Source organism: Phlebotomus papatasi, chromosome 2 (genome assembly GCF_024763615.1).
Source record: "Phlebotomus papatasi isolate M1 chromosome 2, Ppap_2.1, whole genome shotgun sequence".
NCBI lineage: Eukaryota > Metazoa > Arthropoda > Insecta > Diptera > Psychodidae > Phlebotomus > Phlebotomus papatasi.
Genome location: NC_077223.1, coordinates 2,524,674 through 2,544,489, shown reverse-complemented (window position 1 = coordinate 2,544,489; position 19,816 = coordinate 2,524,674). Strand labels below are relative to the sequence as shown.

General features: G+C 35.5%; 1 protein-coding gene across 1 annotated transcript; it reads left to right on the top strand.

Moving 5' to 3' along the window:
• Positions 1-3,607: 3,607 nt before the first annotated feature.
• LOC129802151 (zinc finger protein 791-like) lies at positions 3,608-11,358 on the top strand. The gene is made up of 4 exons (XM_055847749.1): positions 3,608-3,789; positions 3,879-4,547; positions 7,757-8,656; positions 10,436-11,358. The coding sequence occupies exons 1-4, from the start codon at positions 3,728-3,730 to the stop codon at positions 11,205-11,207; spliced, it is 2,403 nt and encodes an 800-aa protein (XP_055703724.1). The 5' UTR covers positions 3,608-3,727; the 3' UTR covers positions 11,208-11,358.
• Positions 11,359-19,816: the final 8,458 nt, after the last annotated feature.

Here is a 19,816-nt window from a genome sequence, read left to right as displayed (position 1 = left end):
GTCGCACTTAGCCCTACCTGGGAACATCACTCAATCGAGAAAAGTTCATTTGTATCACCAAATTTTAATATTACCTAATCATTTAGAAATCTTAACAGATTGATTAAACTCTTTTTTGAAATTATAGATTAAATTTTTAATTGTGGAGCTCAGAGGCAAAATGACACATATCCTATAGCTAAAGCATAGGATATGTGTCATTTTGCCTCTGAGCTCCACAATTGATCCATTTATTCCAATTTATTTTTCAATTTATTTTTTATCAATTTAATTTTTTAAATAGATAGATGATCTATCCAAGAGTATACCACAAAAATTTCAAAAGTCCATTCAAAGTATTTTTGAAGATACAGAGATAAAAGCAAAAAAGGTCCGAGCAGATTTGCAAACGTTAAAGCGAATATCCAAAATTTTGAGCTGCGTTTTCACTATTTTTACATTTTTTTCGAATTTGCGGGACAGATTAAAAAAATAACTTACGGGCTGATCGCAATAAATAAAGGCTTATTCTCTTCAGCATTAAATTATCTTCTGCTTGAACTAAAAGAATTGTTTAAAAAAACAATTTTTCTATTTTTACAGTACGTTAAAATCAAAATTTTGTCCCAAAAATGTATCATTTTCCAACAACTTTGAAAAAATTGCAATTTTATTATTTTCTTAGGGTTTTCTATGGATCCTAGATAATATTGACTTATGGGGGTTATCGTAGACCGGAAGTCGGTATCTCTTACCGTTTGGCCTCTAAGCGTGTTACAAGCTTTCGAACACATAAAAATTTTTGAAAAATATTATAGAAAGATAGATCAATTACGGGAACTTTACCGATTCATAACTGATGGGTACGATCCTGTCGGGTTGGACATTTTAAGGCTTTTCACAAAATCCTAATTTAAGGAAATCGGTTGAGAATAGACTATCTAAAATGATTTAATTTTTTCTTTCGAAAAATCGATACTATAATGTTTTTCGAACATAGTTGTTCTAATATTCATCTTGAATACCGACAAAAACATATTCCAAAATACAAAAAAAAATCTAGGAGTCGTTTTCGAAATAAACCGAAAAACATAGTTTTTTAGATATAGGGAGGGTATAGTAGGGACAGGAAAAAAGGCTGTCCTAGATGACAGTGACTTATGCCGGTTTCAGACTAGAGGTTTAGCTTAGTTCCCGAAGGCCTGAAAAAAACTAAATAACAAGAAATTTTAATGATTTTTCAAAATCTAATGAATCATTTGCCCTTATAATCCAATCTTAAACAACAATTTTCTAAAAAATCGTGTCTGATAAGGAATTAAAGGAGTTAAGCCAGATTGCTAAGTCTTAGGTCTGAAGTCCGTACTACGGGGTATACTCGAAGACCGGAAGTCGATATCTCTTACCGACTAATGGATCCTTTGCCCATAATATCCAATCTTCAGTTTAAATTTTTCAAAAAATCTTGGTTTATGATAATTTAGAGACATTAAGTCATATGGCAAGATTATAGAGCCTAAGGGCCTTGACAGACCTGAGGATTAGCCGAGAGACGGCATAGTGTAATTATATTAGAAATAATGGTTAAACTGCATTTCCATCATTTTCCATTAAGTCGTCTCTCGGCTTAAGCCGTATGTGTGTCTAGGGCATAAGCAAACTCAGGCTGATCCTTGAGAATATAGCCTGTAATTGTTGACAGTAAATCCTGTTTTGCGCTTCACTCTCTTGGTGCTCATTCCTCAAGTCTTTCTTTTTGATCCTCCTGCACGGGCCTTTCTTTAGTTTCATCTTTTCTGGCTATTTACATTACCTTTTCTATTAATTCTTTTTCCACATTTTTAATGGTTTATATATGAATTGTTCTTTTCTTTTTTTTCTTTTGAATTTATTTCGCATAACTTTTTTCTTCTTCCTTGACGCGATTCAGCGGCAGGAACACGCACTCCTATTGGAGTCCTGCTGCCGTTTATCTCTCCTTCTTGTGTTTTTTAATAGTTTTCCGATATTACTGATTCTGTGCAATCAACGTGATAGATATTAATATAATTTATGTAATTGATAAATGATAAGTATTTATCCCAAAGCCATAAGGCACGGGCTTAGGATGATCGGTTAGAGTTCCTTTGCATAAATTTGATTTTAATTAAAATTTACGAATTTTGATTTATGTAATTATGTCTAATCGATGATCATCAACCCTCAGTGTATCATAGTTTGGGATAAATCTTTACTGTTTGATTTTTCAAGCTAAATATTCTTGAAGATCAGTCTGGATCTATTTGGGCCCTACAGAATCCCGTATAATCGGTTTAGTACCAATTTTTGAAAGTAGTGTAAAAACAGCATCTTCAAATTTATATTTTTATGCAAAATCCATATAAATTTCCCCTCTTTAAAAACTGATCGTGAGGGAATTCCCAAGTATTTCATGAGAATTTATTGTAAAAGTCATCTCGATGGAAGTCTCACAATTCCCTTGCTGTATAAAACCCTGGGAATGATTTTTTCATATTCATTGCAATTTCCTAAAACCTCCCACCATCCCCAGAAATTTCTAGCTAAGAGCATCTCCCCCATTTGAAAAGATGATTGGAGGATCTGGAGAAAAGTACCAAGCCACATGTTGACTTTCTTCACTCTTGACGCCCTGAGGAGTGGTGTCTATTTTTAGATAGGTTGATTCGTGAGAATTTCTCATGAGACGCCTTTCAAAAATCCAGAAGATCCCATTTAGTACCATTCAGACCAGCACCCTGGTGACAATCTCCTGGCAGAGCCATGGACATCCCGAAGGAAAATTCAAAAGAGTTCAACGATGGCTTCAAGTACTGCACTGAGGAAGCATTGAAGTTCCTCAGGAGTCTCCAGCTAATGCACAAGTACCCAGATTTGACGGAGAAGATTGTCCAATTGCATCGGGATGTGGAAGAGGCTGAGAAGACCAAAAGATCATCCGGGAAGGCCAGTCAGATGATTCTTGATCGAATCCGAAGGAAGATCTTCGAACGTCGTAAGAAAAAGCGGGAAATCTGGAGACCATGGCGTAGTGATTAGCATTGAGGTTATGTTCTCTTTTTATATTTCTCTGTTTTTAAGAAGTTTTAATAAATTTTTCATGATTTTGTATGTGTTTTTAATTAAATAAAAGGTTAAATTGATTTTGAGAAGGTAGAGGAAGGCTTTCAAGCTTCGTGTGTACTCTAGCTTCGAACATTCTAGTGAATCTGACGTGTCACACATTTCCTGAAAAAATCAGGTCAGTAGAGGAATTCTGTAACAATATGACAATCTCATATGACAAATTTGAGGACAGGACAACATTAAAGCTCAATGAGCACCGAATGGCCATTGTAATAAGTTCTATAAAGCATTTTGTCATATGACATTGTCATGCTGTTACAGAATGCCCTTGCAGATTCACTAAAGGAATATGGGAAAAATAGGAAAAATATCAAGTGTTCGAGGTCAGAGTTTGTGCGAAGATTGAAAGCCTTCTCCAACTTCTTATCAAAACTTGGGTAAATGAATTCCTCTGAGTTGAGCAAAAATGACGGTTGAGCTTTTGGTAGTTGAAAGGTTTCTCTCCGTAAGATGGGAGAGCTGCATAGCGGACAATAGTTGTACTAAACAAGTTAAGACGTCAAAACGAAGTGATATCCGTGATATCTGATATTGTTGTGATACATTCCTCTTTTGCTTTTCTTGTGATTTCCTCCCAGAATTCACAATTCCTTCCCATCCCTCTATGATGGCATTTCTAGAGTGTAGCCCCGAGAATCCCGATCAGGTGGATTTTGTTAAGGACAGGTTAGTTTTGTTATAAATTCCAGGGTATTTGCCAAAAGTTCGCATGGTAACCTAACAAAGGGCCCCCCAATTTGGGAGATGTCTTCCAGCTCCACGTCGAAGGAGAGTGATTTTGCGGAGATGGTGGAAGAACTTAAGGCTACCCTTGGTGGCAGTAAGTTCATCTGTCCACTTTGCAACAGGAACTTCCGGGATAAGTCCGGTCTGCGGAGTCATCTGATGATCCATTCAGGAGAGAAACCATTCCAGTGTCAGGAATGTGGCAAGAGCTTCACCCAATCCGGTGCCTTGACTGTCCATCTCCGGACACATACGGGGGATCGACCGTTCTCGTGTGATCAATGCGGGAAGCGGTTTGTGCAGGCCGGTCAACTGAAGGTGCATCTCCGGACGCACAATGGGGAACGGATGGAAGTTTGTCCACTCTGTGGTAAGCGCTTCATGCAGAAGGGTCACCTCAAGGTCCATATGCAACGTCATCGGGGGGAAAAGCCCTTTGCCTGCAACCACTGTGGAAAGTCTTTTTTGCAGCCGGCTCAGCTAAGGACCCATCTTCGGACCCATACGGGGGAGAAACCGTTCGAGTGTAGGCAGTGTGGGAAGAAGTACGCCCAGGCTAGCTCCCTCAAGCATCATCTGCTGCAGCATCAGTTTCCGGACGTGCAAGCGAATCTACTGAAGTTCCGAACTCCCAGGATCAAGGCTGAAACCGGCAAGGATGCTGCTCATATGGATCCGGTTCCTCTGTCTTCCTTGTGGTTAATATCTTCTCTGGAGAAGTTCTATCTTGTCATTTTGTTTCATGATTTTTATTTTCTACGACGTTTCGAGAATGAATGTCCTCTTCATCAGGTCTACGGGGAACCCACGGGGACGATACTAATAGAAGACGATGCTACCAGGTCTAGGTCTGGTTTTAGAGTACGGTACTTTATTAATTTGCCTAAATTGGTATCACAACACCAATCAGAATTCTTCAGAAAAGGAAGAGCGACTCTCTGTGGCACGAGTTTCAGGAACTAACCATACTTCTTCTTAGATATCTCTATATTTTTATTAAATATTTGAAAGAGTATTCTTTGGGAAAAGTGGATATTTCAGCATGAGAGGAGGGAGTCAGGAGTCTCACTTCGGACCCTAGATGTCGCTACCTATACCCTAACCTGCTCCTAAAGCGACAAATAAAATTGATTTACAGTAGAGTCTCCTAAATTCGAACGCTCGGAGGGTATTTTTGACATTTCTCACCTCCCAAATTCGAACGATTTTTTCAAAACTAACGAAATTTGTGTAAGATTAAATTGTACTTTGATTCAAATTCTCGCACTTTCTCGCAAGTTTTAGTGGTAACATACTTCCTTTTCATTTTATACAATAATAATGTATGCAAACATTCAGGAAGAAGCACATAAATATTATTTTCATTCACCTAGAATACGAACATTCTTACATAACCTCACAATTGACATTTTGAATCCAAACGGCGTTCGAATTTAAGAGATTCAGATTTGAGAGACTCTACTGTAATTGTTAAATTGATAAATTTGAATTGTTAAATTGCGGGTTGGGAATCACTAGTTCTGATTGTCGCTCTATGTGCAAAAACACAAAATTTCTTGGAATTACAGCCCAAGTGAACAGAAGTCTGTTCAACCACTTTCACATATCTACGGTTCCATTCCATACTATTCTATCTCAGAATCACAACATTTCAGGAGAGCCATTTGAAGTTGGCGATCTCCCATTCTGCCCGTGTAATTTTTTTTTCAAAAAAATTGAATATCTCGTTACCCGAACGCCGGATGACCACCAAATTTTCACCAGTTGTAGATCTAGGTCCCAGGAACAACATCTCTCGGAGTAATATAATTCTAATTCGACTTAGAATAGTATGGAATGCAGCCGTCGATATATTATTTTCAGGAAACTCGAGGAATTCTTGTGTTTTTCCAGGGAACTCGGGGAACCCATGTATTTTTTCTGGAAACCCACGGGGAACTCGAGCCATTCTAATTGTCTGTGAATCACCCCTTGAATCAAGAGAGGTTCAGTCTTTCTGTCTAGATTCTGCTACCAGTTCTGCTACTAGTATATGTACCTTCTACCATCACTTGGGAGAAATCCGAAAAAGTTAAAATAACATTCCGGAAATGTTTATTTTACCCTGCAGTATTGTTCCAAAATCGGTGTAAATATTACCCTTTTTAGATGTATTAGGGGTTAAAGGTACCCTTCCTCATGTTAATGTTACCCTTAAAAAGGTGTAAAAATTAAAAAAAATGGTGATATATTTTTACACCTAAAAAGTGTTAAAGTTCTGAGGAAAAAAATTAATCGCACCTTCGTTTTTTCTCAGTGATATGAAATCTTGATATAGGCTTAATATTGAAATATCACATCAGTTTGTTTAAGTTTTTTAATATATTTCTTTTGGTTGGAATTAAATACGAATTACCCTTACTTCGAGGTCACTTCACTGAGAGAAATCCGAAAAAGTCAAAATAACATTCTGGAAATGTTAATTTTACCCTACAGTATTGATCCAAAAAAGGTGTAAATATTACCCTTTTTAGGTGTATTGGGGGTTAAAATTACCCTTTTTCATGTTAATTTTACCCTTAAAAAGGTGTAAAATTAACATTAAAAAATGTTGATATATTTTTAGACCTAAAAAGTGTTAAAGTTACGAGGAAAAAAAGTTAATCGCACCCTCTTTTTTTTCTGAGTGTTATCCTTTTCGCCCCATACCCTACGTAAGTCACATACCCCGTGGAGTCAAGTGCTGTTAGGTTTACCAAATTCAAATACCTTTAACACCAGAAAAACTTCTGAACCACTGTGAGGGATTCGAACCCAGGGCCCTTGCAACAAGGAACGGGTACTGTGACACTTGATCCTTTGACGAAAATTGACTATTCGACAATAACTCAGATATAGTTACCGTAAGAGCGGGGACTTTGTCCCCTGCAGATGACTTTGACACCCTCCTGTTCGTAAGCTTTTCTTTAATTCTAATGTTAAGGACTGTTCTCACCGATCAGAAATGGTAAGTCGGATCGGTCAAGATCATCTTTAAGTTCTAGAAGTAAAGAAAAGCTTACGAACAGGAGGGCGTCAAAGTCACCGGCAGGAGACAAAGTCACCCGAATTTACGGGATAATCAAGAGAGGAGTACAATCCGTAGATATAAAGGTCTTGACTGATCTTAGTTAGAACAGTTTTAATATATCGCGAGACTTTTGTATATCACCTTCATACAACAAAGTCAAATAATTAGAAGCGGAACTAGGACAATTTTTTAGTTAATTTTTTGACCCCTTTGAGCCTGGGAAGTCGGAGGAAGTAAAAAATTACTTCATCAACTTCTAGTAGCCTGTCCACCGAAAACCGATAGTCGATATCTTTTTAGTTTTCCCTTTGAAAGCGTTTTAAGGATGTAGAAACGGACGAATTGACAAGTAGACACACACCACGAAAATCGATGCTTGTCAAGAATCATACTCGTGATTTAATAGTGTCAAAACGCAGACATTTAAAGTTTAAGCCTGATCTCACAAGGTTGGATTTCCCATCGAACCACACAAACTTAGATAGGAAAGAATCTCTGCTTACAAATCAATGTGGAGTGTGCCTTCTAGGTACAATCGGTATCAGTCTAATCAGACTTAAACTGGTACTCCACTTGTAAAAGCCAGCTTCCACGGTAGCCCAAATATTTGATAAGAAAAGATAGAGAGCAGTATGATCTGCAGTCACTTCCGATAAGGCCAAAAGAATTCTCGAAAAAATGTTATCAAGTATTCCATTACGGGAAATCCAATGTTTGAGAGGACTTTGGTTGCATATTGCGCCGCAAAGTGTGGGAAATTGATAAATATTTGCTGAATCGTAGAAGTTAAATTGTTTTTTGAGTACCCTACCTTAAACTCAATCCTTTAGTGTTCTTTTTCTTTATATATTCTTGTAGTCATTTGGAAGTCTTCAAGGCTAGGCGCTACAATACTAGCAACAAGCCTAGAACTCACGAATGCAAGGTGTGCATGAAACGTTTCACCCAAGCCATAACTTTGCGCATTCATATGCGTCTGCATACTGGTGAGAAACCTTACCAGTGCCAAGAGTGCCTTAAGCGGTTCACCCAGGAAGGTCAGCTAAAGGTGCATATCCTAACGCACACCGGGGAAAAGAGGCTTGAGTGCCCAGAATGCGGAAAGCGATTTAATCAGATGGGTCACCTGAAGCAGCACATCCGCACGCATACGAAGGAGAAGCCCTACCAGTGCACTGAATGCCCGGCTGCTTTTGCCCAAACTGCTCATCTTAAGGCTCATCTGAGGACCCATACTGGGGAGCGTCCCTTTGTCTGTCCTGAATGTGGAAAGAGTTTCACTCAGCCGTGCAGTCTCAAGAGTCATGTTCGTCGTCATGAGATTGATCGTTTTACTGCCTTACTTGCTGATCCCTCACTTTCTACCCATTCTCCGCCTGAACCTGGAAAACTTAGTCCAGATTCCGACAATGGAATCATCATTCAACCTTCGGACCTCTACTACAACGCACCAATTGAATTGAGCTTCTCAGATGAACCATCCTCGGATTTCTCTGACTTGAAACTATCCCCTAATGAAATTGCAGGAGATCAAGGCAACTTTGAATTAGCTGTCTTTCCGGAAAGTGCCAAGCTTGATATAGCTGCTCAGATGGTGGATCCATGCGCATTCCCAGGCAATGGGGATTTCCTGGAGATGCAGGCCTTCAGTCCATTTGTTGGAAATTTGCCTCCTGAAAAGTTTGCTGAGATCCCAATGGAACAGGAAGAGGCTATCTTGACACCTTTGTTCCAGGAAGATGGCAAGGAGAACATAGGGTAAGTCAACCCTAAAACTATGTTCTGCCTGAGGGTGCCAAACAGCCAATTAGATCATTTCATCGAACACTCAAAGCTCATCAACAGATGTCATCACCTCATCACATGTCGATCTGACAGATCAGATTTAGTAATCTGATCACATTTTAACCATTCAGATTGTCTGGTTACGTACAACCTTTCCTGGACATCTGAAAAGGGATCTGAGGATCAGATCATTTGAACGTTTATCAATCTATCAAACTTTTCATGGCGCCTGGTCGTTCACGATAAGATTTGGTGATATTACCAGTCGACCGTTCACATTGTTTCAACATTTTCAACAGCCATTGAAGAAGACACGATAGTTGACGAAAGCTCTGTTAATTTGTGTGTTTCATTTTTGGATTGCACTCAATACACCGACGCTCACCTGATGACTAAGGATCTGCTGAACAGATCATTTGAACGTTTATCAATCTATGAAGTCTATCACGACGACTGGTCGTCCACGATATGATTCAGTAATCTAAACAAATGCCGACCGTTCACAATGTTTGGTTACGTATAACCTTACTAGGTCATATATAAAAGGATCTGCTGATCAGATCGTTTGAACGTTTATCAATTCATGAAGCCTATCGTGATACCTCATTGTTAACGACAAGATTTGTTCATCTAAATAAATGCCAACCACTCACATTGATTGGTTACGTACCGCCTTACCAGGTCAACTGATGGATGATCAACTGATCAGATCGTTTGAACGTTTTTCAATTCACAAAGCCTATCATGGCGCCTTATCGGTTATATGATTTGGCAATCTAAACAAATGCCAACCACTCACATTGTTTGGTTATGTACCACCTTAGCAGATCATCTTCAAGATAATCTGCTAATCAGATCGTTTGAACGTTTATCAATTGATCAAGCGCATCACGACACCTGGTCATTCACAATACGAGTTGGTAGTCTAAACAAATACCAACCACTCACATTGTTTGATTACGTATCATCTTACCAGATCATCTACAAGATAATTTGCTGATCAGATCGTTTAAACGTTTATCAGTTCACCAGGTCTTTCATGACGCCTTACGTATCGTTACGATAAAATTTCGTAATCTGACCAAATGTCGACCGTTCACATTGTTTGGTTACGTATAACCTTACTAGGTTATCTAGAAAAGCATTTGCTGATCAGATCGTTTCAACGTTTATCAATCTATCAAGTCTATCACGATGCGTGGTCATTCGCAATAAGATTTGGTAATCTAAACTACTGCCAACCATTAACATTATTTTGGTTACGTACCACGTTATCAGGTCATCTGATAAGTGATCTGCTGATCAGATCATTATCACGTATATCAATCGATTAAGTCAATCATGGCGCCTTATCGTTCACGGTGGTATTTGGTAACATGATCAGTTATCTATCAACCAAGTTGCATTATCACGCTTTAATTGATCAGGCTGTTGATATCTCGTAATCTGATCACTTGTTAACCGATCTGATTGTTTGATGACGGAGGATAATCAAGCAAAGGACGTTGGATAGAAAATCTGTAGATCAGATCATTTGACCGCTTAGCAAATGATCATTAACCGATCATACGGTCTGATAGCAAATAAAACTTATCATTCAGTAACCGATCAGGTGCCCGGAAGAATTCTATAACTTTTTCCTTAACCTTTCAAGTTCTATTTAGTGTTTCACATGTGTAACGTAGGACACATTCCCTAGCTAATCATATTGAAGAATATATAGAAGGAAGCCTTCATATGTGATTTTCTTAGATTCCTGGAGAAAACAACTGATCTATTTTGGGAAGAGGGATCCAAGGCAGCCACCCCAACGGAAGTAGAATATGCATCTTCGGGGGATTCAACTACTTCAGGAGGTCAAGCATCTCCTGGTGAACAATCTTCTGAAGGTGTCGAGGAACTGGAGGGAAAGCTGAAGACTCGCGGGAAGCAGCATGAGTGTCCAGTTTGTGGAAAGTGTTTTCCCTTCTTGACGCGTCTTCGGCAGCATTTCCGGGTTCATTCCGGAGAGCGTCCCTATGAGTGTGCAACCTGTGGGCTTCGGTTTTCGCATCTGAAGACCATGAAGCGCCATCAGTCGGTTCACACGGGCGAGAAGCCCTTCCTGTGTCAGGAGTGTGGGAAGGGTTTTGCCCATGACAAGAACTTGAAGTGCCATTTGAGGACCCACACTGGGGAGAAGCCATACGAATGCTCGGTGTGCGGCATGAGATTTTCCCAATCGGGAACGCTGAAGAGCCATCAGATGACCCATACGGGTGAGAAGCCCTTTGTGTGTCCGGAATGTGGGATGCGCTTCGTGCAATCGGGATCCTTGAAGGTCCACATGAGGAAGCACACGGGCGTTCGTCCGTACAAGTGCCCAGAATGTGGAAAGGAGTTCCCCAAGAACACCCAGTGCAAAACCCATCTCCGGACTCACACGGGTGAGAAGCCCTATCAATGTGATGCTTGCGGCAAGGGATTCACCCAATCCGGACACCTCAAGAGCCACCTGGCCAAGCAGCATGGCGAGACCAAGTGAGAAGGTGACATGAAATCAGGGTATCAGGAAAAATTGGTGCTTGTCTCTACATTCTTATCAATTTTGTAAAAAAAAATCAAAACAGAGCCACAAAAAATGCCATGGAGAGCTGTTTTATTATGAGAAAACATGAACGTTTCCAACCGTTGAACTTTGAATTTTTCTTTCACTTTTGCCCTTCCTCTGGCTGACTTTCTGCTTCTTGCGGAGACAAAATGCATTCAATTTGTCTTCAAAATAGCACAAAAAGGAATTTGTCGCAGTATTGACATGCAAAGCCATTGCGCTTATGCAAAATACCCAAATAAATAACTTCTAGAGCATTGTGAAGGTCATATAATGCATTTTATCTTAAAAAAAACATTTTAGACATTTTTAGTACAGCAAAAATTCGCACCTTCAAATCAATCGAATGGATTTTCTTACCACAAATCCGCAAGAAGCATGCAAAATTTTGGATAAAATGTATCGAACACACGATATGTCATTCCATAAACAGTAGCGTGCAAATTGTGCTAATTAAATCTAAAAGTTCATGCAAAGAACATTGCCTCTATCCACAATTTTCTTATCCCATTGAGAATTGGCTATAATCACTTGAGTTAGAGATTCAATAATCAACTCACTTGTGCACGATAATTTTCTTGATTATGCTACAAGATTTTTAATGAGTACAGGCGAGTGCAAATTTATCCATTTAATGTGAAAATTCGTGAGTGGGAAAGTACTAAGAATTTAGTACACTGCACAATTCGGCTAGTGTGCAAAAAATCGTGAAATTTATTACTCTTTTTGAAATAAATTTAGGGACTGGGGTCGATATAAATGTTTTAGAACACATTTAGTACTTTGAAAATATTTAGTACATAGAATAGAGAAACGACAGAAACTGAGAGATTTTATAATTTATACACTATAAAGTCACGCAAGAAACGTAAAAGTGTTTATAATAGCTGAAATCAAAGTGGGAAATTCCATCTAATTTTTGTTCTTCATTTTGACTTTATTTTGCCAGCGTTGCGATCCTGGATGGGATCTTCTTCAGGATCGAAGCGTTAGATTCGAATTAGATCGAATTTACCATTTTGACTTCAGCTAATATACATATAAAGTCAAAATATAGCACTGTTCAATATTGCCTATTTGAAAGAATTCTGTACCGTGGCGCTAGTTCTAAAACAGTGTACTAAATGAATATTTATTTAGCTAACAATATATCATTTACACGGCGGTTACAGATAACCTTCCAAATGAATGTTCATTGATCCTCATCGAGCAATGAATAAAATATTTGTACTAAAAACGAAAACTTGCTCATTTTTTTAAAGGGAAAACATTCTAGGTAAGTTTAAAAAAGCAATTTGGTAAGTAAAATATGAAAGTGTTTCATAACTTCTTAATAATATTTCACTACTTAACCAATTAACAATTTTGTTTTCTATTTATTATTATTTTGTTTTTTAGTACTAATTGGTTCTAAGACTATATACTATAATTACGCAATTTTTTGATTTAGAATTGGAATGAAAAGTTGATTAATTGTTTTTTAGAATGTTTCATTTAAAAAAATTTAAACCACTACACTACTGTTTTGACTTAAATTCTAAAATACTTTGTAATTAAAAGATTAATTCTAATATTAGATTATAAAAAAAGAACTCAGCTTTATGTAATTACAAATAATCCTATTCAATCTTTTTTTTATAAACGAAAATTAGTACAATTCAAACAATTAAATTATTTTCAATATTTTTTTTATAAAGAAAAGAATTCAAAGAATTTTAGGCACAAAAAGCTCTATTCAATATAAATTTATATAAATATAAAAAACAAAAAAAAAATAATAAGTAAAATAAGTACTAAAACATTATTCCAAGACACAAACATAAGTTAATTTATTTTCTTGTTATTTTCTAAGAATAAGTATTTTCTTGAATTTTTTCATATTAAAATTTTTCGCATGTATTGAATAAGTATTTTTCAAAATTAAAAGTGAATTTTTTTTTTTTTAATTCCCAAAATTCCTTTATGCAACGTATCACTAAATCCGTTGTCTACATAATAAAAGAATCATGGTTTCTAAAGGACAGAAGGGTGTTGAGGGTAAAAGGAATAAAGGCCGTCTGAGATAATGTCACTTATGGAGGGGTCATCAAGACCATTAGTCTATATCTCTTACCTTTTGACCTCTAGCTCGAAAACGAACTTAAGCTCAAGTAAAAAATAATTTCCCAAAAGTTTTATTTAATTTATCAATTTATCGATTAAATTCAATGCAAACGGGTTCGAAATTTCAATAATATATACCAAAAATTTCCTATATTCCATGAATATTTTAAGAAATTCAAAAAGTTTGATAGCGACATTATACCGTTTAAATATGTGTTAAATTTAAAAAGTTTTTATATCGGTCAATTTGACCGGTCTTTTAGTGTTAAGTCCGATGCAATCGGGTTCGAAATTTCAAGGCTTTTCAAAAAAAATCTAAAATTAAGCAAATTGGTTGAAAAATAGGTCCTGCAAAGTGGTTCTGTCTTTTGACTATTTTGACTGCTTCCAAAACATATTCAAAAAAAAAAATAAATAAATAAAATTATAGGAACTGTTTTCAAAATAAAATAAAACATGAAAATTGTCTGGAGATGACATTTAATTATAAGGAGGGTTACCACATACCGAAAGCCAATATCTTTTACTGTTTGTGGTCCAGGCCAGTATCAATATCTTTTAAAAAATGTGTTTGATTTGGATCTATAATAGGCTTTGCACATAACTTTTATTTGGAAAAATCATCAATAGCACTTGAAGGTGCTTTCTAGTTATAATAATAATAATAATAATAATAAGGGAAAAGAGATAAATTCTTACAATATTCAAATTAGCAAACTTTTGACAGTAAATTTGCAAAAATTATTGAAGGTAGATTACAAAATACTTAAAATGATAGGTTACACACAGAATATTTTTTTAATAAAAGTTTCTTAATAGTTTGTTAAAATGAAAAACAAACTATCAAATGAGCTTTCACATTGCTAATTTTGCACACGAATTAGTTTTAATGAATTATTAGAAAATTGTACGAATCTTGAGCTAAGACGGCAGTGGACATTCACTCAATTTTCAATCAACTTTTGTCTGTAATACACTTTCAAGGAAATTACATCTCGAAAGCACATATTTTTCGAATTCTAAAAAAAACATGAAACAACTTTTCACAATCTGAGTACACTAAAATACTTCTCCATAAATTCAAACTATGCATAACGCATTAGATCCATTTTCAAAGGATAAATTCAATTAAAAGACGACTTTGAATTGCATCCATTCCACGAATTTGTACAAAATTCTACAAGGCAAATTTTAATCAAATTCCCCAAAATCAACAATTCACAAATATTCAAATGCATTTTCCATTTGGAAAATCAGGAAAATCCTTAATTGCCTCTTGGAGTGTAAAGTGATTTCCTAACAAAATTCCTGGCTCGTTTCGCAATCCTTCCAAAGCAGCTTAAAAACAACTATCGATTGCTGTTCCCCTTGTAAATGATAGATGATGAAAGCTAGATGAAAATATTTCTATGAAAAGCTTTCAGGTTATTCAGTGAAAGTTCCTTAGGAAATGGAATTCTTTGGAATTTTGCACGCTACTGTTTGATTTGAACTTTTTCCCCATCGTTCCGATATTCTGTGTTCTACATGGCAAAGATACTTCCCAAAGACACGTCCCTTTGTCCATTTGATATGATTATTATTATTATTACATATATATCACCATGTCATGTCTGTAGTCGATAAACTTTCTACATCCAAAATGAGCTTCGGGGGATCCAATGCGAACTCTCCCCTTTTTTTGGCAGCACGAAAGAGCGAATGGGACAGAGTATAAACTTTCGAAGAGGGTATGACTTTGTTTTTTATTCATCACGTGGAAATAAATTTAAATGAGCCAATTTGCATTAGTGGCGAATTGCGAAGGGCATATAAAAATTTTCGTGAGCGGTAGTTTCAGTGGATACTACACGTGCGAAGGGAGGTAAGGGTATGGCAAATGAATTAAAGGACAAAATTTGCAATTTGTGACAATTTGGCTGATCTAGGACTAAGGGGTTTCTCAGCTGGAAAATTGAAGCTTTAGGGAAAAGCAGAATAGGGGCGGAATATATCTTTGAGGTAGTATCGCATTGGTTGTTGATTGTTTCTGTTTTTATTACGCCTTGGCATTATTTCTTAATTTATTTGACCAGAAAAATGGTAATTTAAGAGTTCCCGCCACATAATTTTGTGCCTTGAATTTTTGAGGTTAGGGCTAACATAACCATATATTTTCTAAATTAATCTGTCAGCCAAATAAGGCTATAAAATCAAGATTGAATCCAGTTTCTAAAATAAGAATTAGCAAAAGTAGAAGAAATTGGATTTTAATGCTTTATTTGTCCAACAGGTTCTCTTAAACTTTTTGAGGTTATGTTAAGCTTAACCTCAAAAATTAAAGGCATATTTTATGTAAGAAAATCTCGTAATTTTTCAATAAGAAAAATGTTTAATCAAGCTTGAATAAAAATTACTTTTCAAAAGGTTTTTCTTTCTAGTTTGAAGTATAGGGGAGACCGGGGCAGAATTAGCCACGTATAGTACTACAGTAGAACCCCGCTATAGTCCATCGCTCTACAGTCCACAATTTATCGACCATTGACTTCAAAACACTGATTTAAGTTAGGTTATGTTTTTTAGTACGCGACATGCAATGTTGTCATAATTATTTTAATAATTTTGGCAAACTTTATTGAGTAGTTGTGATAATTGTGATCCATAATGAAGAGAGCCAGGACAAGTACCAGAATCGCAAAGAAAGTGGAAGCCGTGTCGAGCAATTTCAATACTAAAAGTCGTTGATAATTTTAAAAAATGACATAGACTATAGTGCGACCCAAGTGTCAAATCTGGAACCAAATATGGACTATAGCGAGACTCTACTGTAGATAGTGGTATCTTATAGTTTTCCTTCAAAGGAATATTGAGGAAACCACTCATTATTCTAAATATATACTTACTATTCATTGAAATATTTATCAACCTCATACAAACATTTTTTGTACAAATTACGCACAATGAAAAATTTCATTTAGTGGCTAATTCTACCCCGGTCTCCCTTATGGACCTTATAAAATTACAACAAGTCGTCTATTGGATCAGAAACTGTACTACCTGCATTTTATTTATGTGTCAATTCATTCACTGAGAAAAAAAGAGGGTGCCATTAACAACTTTTCCACAGAAATTTAACACTTTTTAGGTGTAAAAATATATCAACATTTTTCAATTTTAATTTTACACCTTTTCTAAGAGTAAAATTAACATAAAAAAGGGTACCTTTAACCCCTAATACACCTAAAAAGGGTAATATTTACACCGATTTCGGATTAATACTGCAGGGTAAAATTAACATTTCCGGAATGTTATTTTAACTTTTTCGGATTTCTCTCAGTGCTGCAAACATCTTGCAGCAATGCATCGCTAGCAAAACTAATGTAGGAAAGAGCAGTAGTTAGCCCAACTGCAGTTTGTACAATTCAAATAATAATCAATCAATTTCATATATTATTCAAATCTTTTTTTAAGCTCTGAACACTACAGAATATATATGTTCCTCAATTAGAAAACAACATTGGATCCTTACATTCAGCTTGAAAATTATCTAACTTAACTACTTTTCTAGGTTAGGTTCTGCATAACCTCAAACTTTCTTTCTTTAAATGGATTAAAATATAAAGTACTCTGAAGAACTTTTAAATAAACCAAATTTTAATTCAAAATCGTTCTACTTATTTCCAGAATAACAAAGTTTGTGAAAATAATTGGTATATTTAAAGCATCACTAAATCGATTTCATTTCAAGCTTTAATAGATTTAATTTGATAATTATATCTTCTCAAGTGAATGACCTAGAATAAGGTTACTTTATCAATTAATAATTCAGGGGTATTTCATTGTATTGAATATCTCTAGATTGTTGTTCCAATCAATTTATTAAATTTATTCACTAATTAAATAAGACTTACATTTGCATAAGAACAGCAGAAAGTTGAGATAGTTGAAATTCTCAAAATAGAGAAAGAAAAAAATTTAAAATAGAAAAAAAACAAAAACAAGCTTCAACGTTTTTCTTATTTTATTTCTGTAAATCATTTACTGTAATTTAATTGAATTTGTTAAAAACGAATAATTATAAAAGAAATATAGCCATAAATTTTCAATGATTAAAAATAATTCCCAATGCCTCTAGCACACCTTTTAGCTCGGTATAATATCATGAAATCAAAATTCGCGTCCCTTTCTTTCTCATGAGGTTTGCATAAGTCTATCCGACTCTTTCGGTCTCAAAATTAGATTGAACTAAATTGAATTTGGTATGATTTTCAAATGAAGAAGAAGAGTGCGGAAGAATGAGACAGACATGTGCAAACTGTGTGACAAAGAACAGTATTAGAATTTCGTCTTCATGAAATTTTCCTGACGTAAAAGGTGTGCCGGAGCCATAAATCTTAAAAAACATAAATTAATGGCTCCAGCACACCTTTTAGGTCAGGGAAATTTCGTGAAATCGAAATTCACATCTCTTTCTTTCTCACACGTTTTGCATGTGTCTGTCTCATTCTTTCGCACTCTAAATTCGGTTGAGCTAAATTTAATTTGTTATAGCTCTGGCACACCTTTTAGATCAGGAAAATTTCATGAAATCAAAATTCACATCCCTTTCTCTCTCAAACGTTTTGCGTATGTCTATCTCATTCTTTCGAACTTTTAATTCCATTGAGCTAAATTTAATTTCCTATGATGTTTAAAAGAAGAAGAAGAAGAGTGCGAAAGAATGGGATAGACTGATACAATAGATTTGAGAAAGAAAGGGATGCGAATTTCGACTTTATGAAATTTTCTCGATCTAAAAGCTGTGCCGGAACCATTATGATGTAAATATGTCAAATAAAGTCAAATAAAATAAATAAATTAAATAAATTGGAAGGGTTTTTTTTTAAATATTTTCCCAAAACTGTGTGGTCTAATTTCTAATTTTTGATACAGAGACTCTTTTTCCATTCAATTTAGCGCATATGTTAGTACAGTAGAGTCTCGCTATAGTCCATATTTGGTTCCAGACTTGACACTTGGGTCGCACTATAGTCCATGTAATTTTTTAAAATTATCAACGATTTTTAGTATTGAAATTGCTCGACACGGCTTCCACTTTCTTTGCGATTGTGGTACTTGTCCTTGCTCTCTTCATTGTGGATCACAATTATCGCAACTACTTAATAAAGTTTGCCAAAAATATTAAAATAATTATGCATGTCGCATACTAAAAAACATAACCTAACTTAAAATCAGTGTTTTGAAATCAACGGTCGATAAATTGTGGACTATAGAGGGATGGCCTATAGGGACACTCTACTGTATAAGCGTTAAATTGCATGGAAAAAAGAGTTTGTGTATCAAAAATTAGAAATTAGATCACACAGTTTAGAGAAAATATAAAAAAACCGTCCCAAATGATAGTTCCTGATAGTGATGATTTATATTATTGTGAATAAGACAAACGATCCTCAAGAAATCAAGAAACATAGTTTAGTCGACCGCTGAAGAATGTCATTATCCGGACCGAAAGCTCTGGGGAAGAATAAAAAAGTGTTTTTAATCTTGAGGTGACTTCATTCCCACTGGCTATCGCCGGAAAATCTTTAATTTAACATATCTTAGTTTATTACAAATTAAAAATCGATAGCTTATTTCGTATAGGGTAACGTGTGGTATTTCTGGACAAGGTGGTTTTCGGGACATGATATGGGTATTTTGGGATACATCAAAAATCCTATAAATGTTTGTTTTCTAATTATATTTAAGTTCTATATGAAATATTAAGCTCTTTACGTATCAGATGACCATAAAAGTTCTGAAATTTTATTTAATTTAAAGCGTGAAATACGCGTGAATTGTAAGTGTTACATTTCACTTTTTACAAGACCTTCAGTGTGATCAATTTTGCAGATGTCAACACAAACAGTGCTTAGTTTTTTACGATTTAATTCACTTTACAAGTGAAATTTAAACAAATTTAAACAAATAATCAGGCTCGGTGAAATTTATTTGCATAACAGCCACTTTTGTCTGTCCCAAAATACCCAACTGTCCCGAAATATACCACTCTTACTTCTTTACATTTTTTTACTATTTTGTATAAAAAATGATGCATTTTTCAACATTTTTCGATAAGAATCTTATTCTGAATAGCATAAGGAACATGAATATTTGTATCAACAAAGAAAAAAAAAATTTGATAAGTCGTTATGCTGTTTGAAACTTAAAAGTGCTAAAGAGTGTCCCGAAATACCACACGTTGCCCTAGTTCTTGTTTTTTTCAATGTACTAAAAATTTTTTTTAATGTAAATTACTTAAAATGAGTTAGAAATTTGCAAGAATGAGACCAAATGAGAAGTAGCTTCACATTTTATCAGAATTGCTACCCCCTGCTGCTCGAATGCAAAATGAAAATGGGAAATCTTCCTCCTGCAGATTTTTTAGTACATCGCTGTTCTAATGTCCTCCTGCGGTATCG

Bases quoted from the DNA above. Each gene is read 5' to 3' on its own strand.
- LOC129802151 (XM_055847749.1), top strand. From the start codon at position 3,728: ATGATGGCATTTCTAGAGTGTAGCCCCGAGAATCCCGATCAGGTGGAT. The intron at 4,548-7,756 runs GTTAATATCTTC...ATATTCTTGTAG, and splicing joins GTTCCTCTGTCTTCCTTGTG to TCATTTGGAAGTCTTCAAGG. The intron at 8,657-10,435 runs GTAAGTCAACCC...TGATTTTCTTAG, and splicing joins GATGGCAAGGAGAACATAGG to ATTCCTGGAGAAAACAACTG.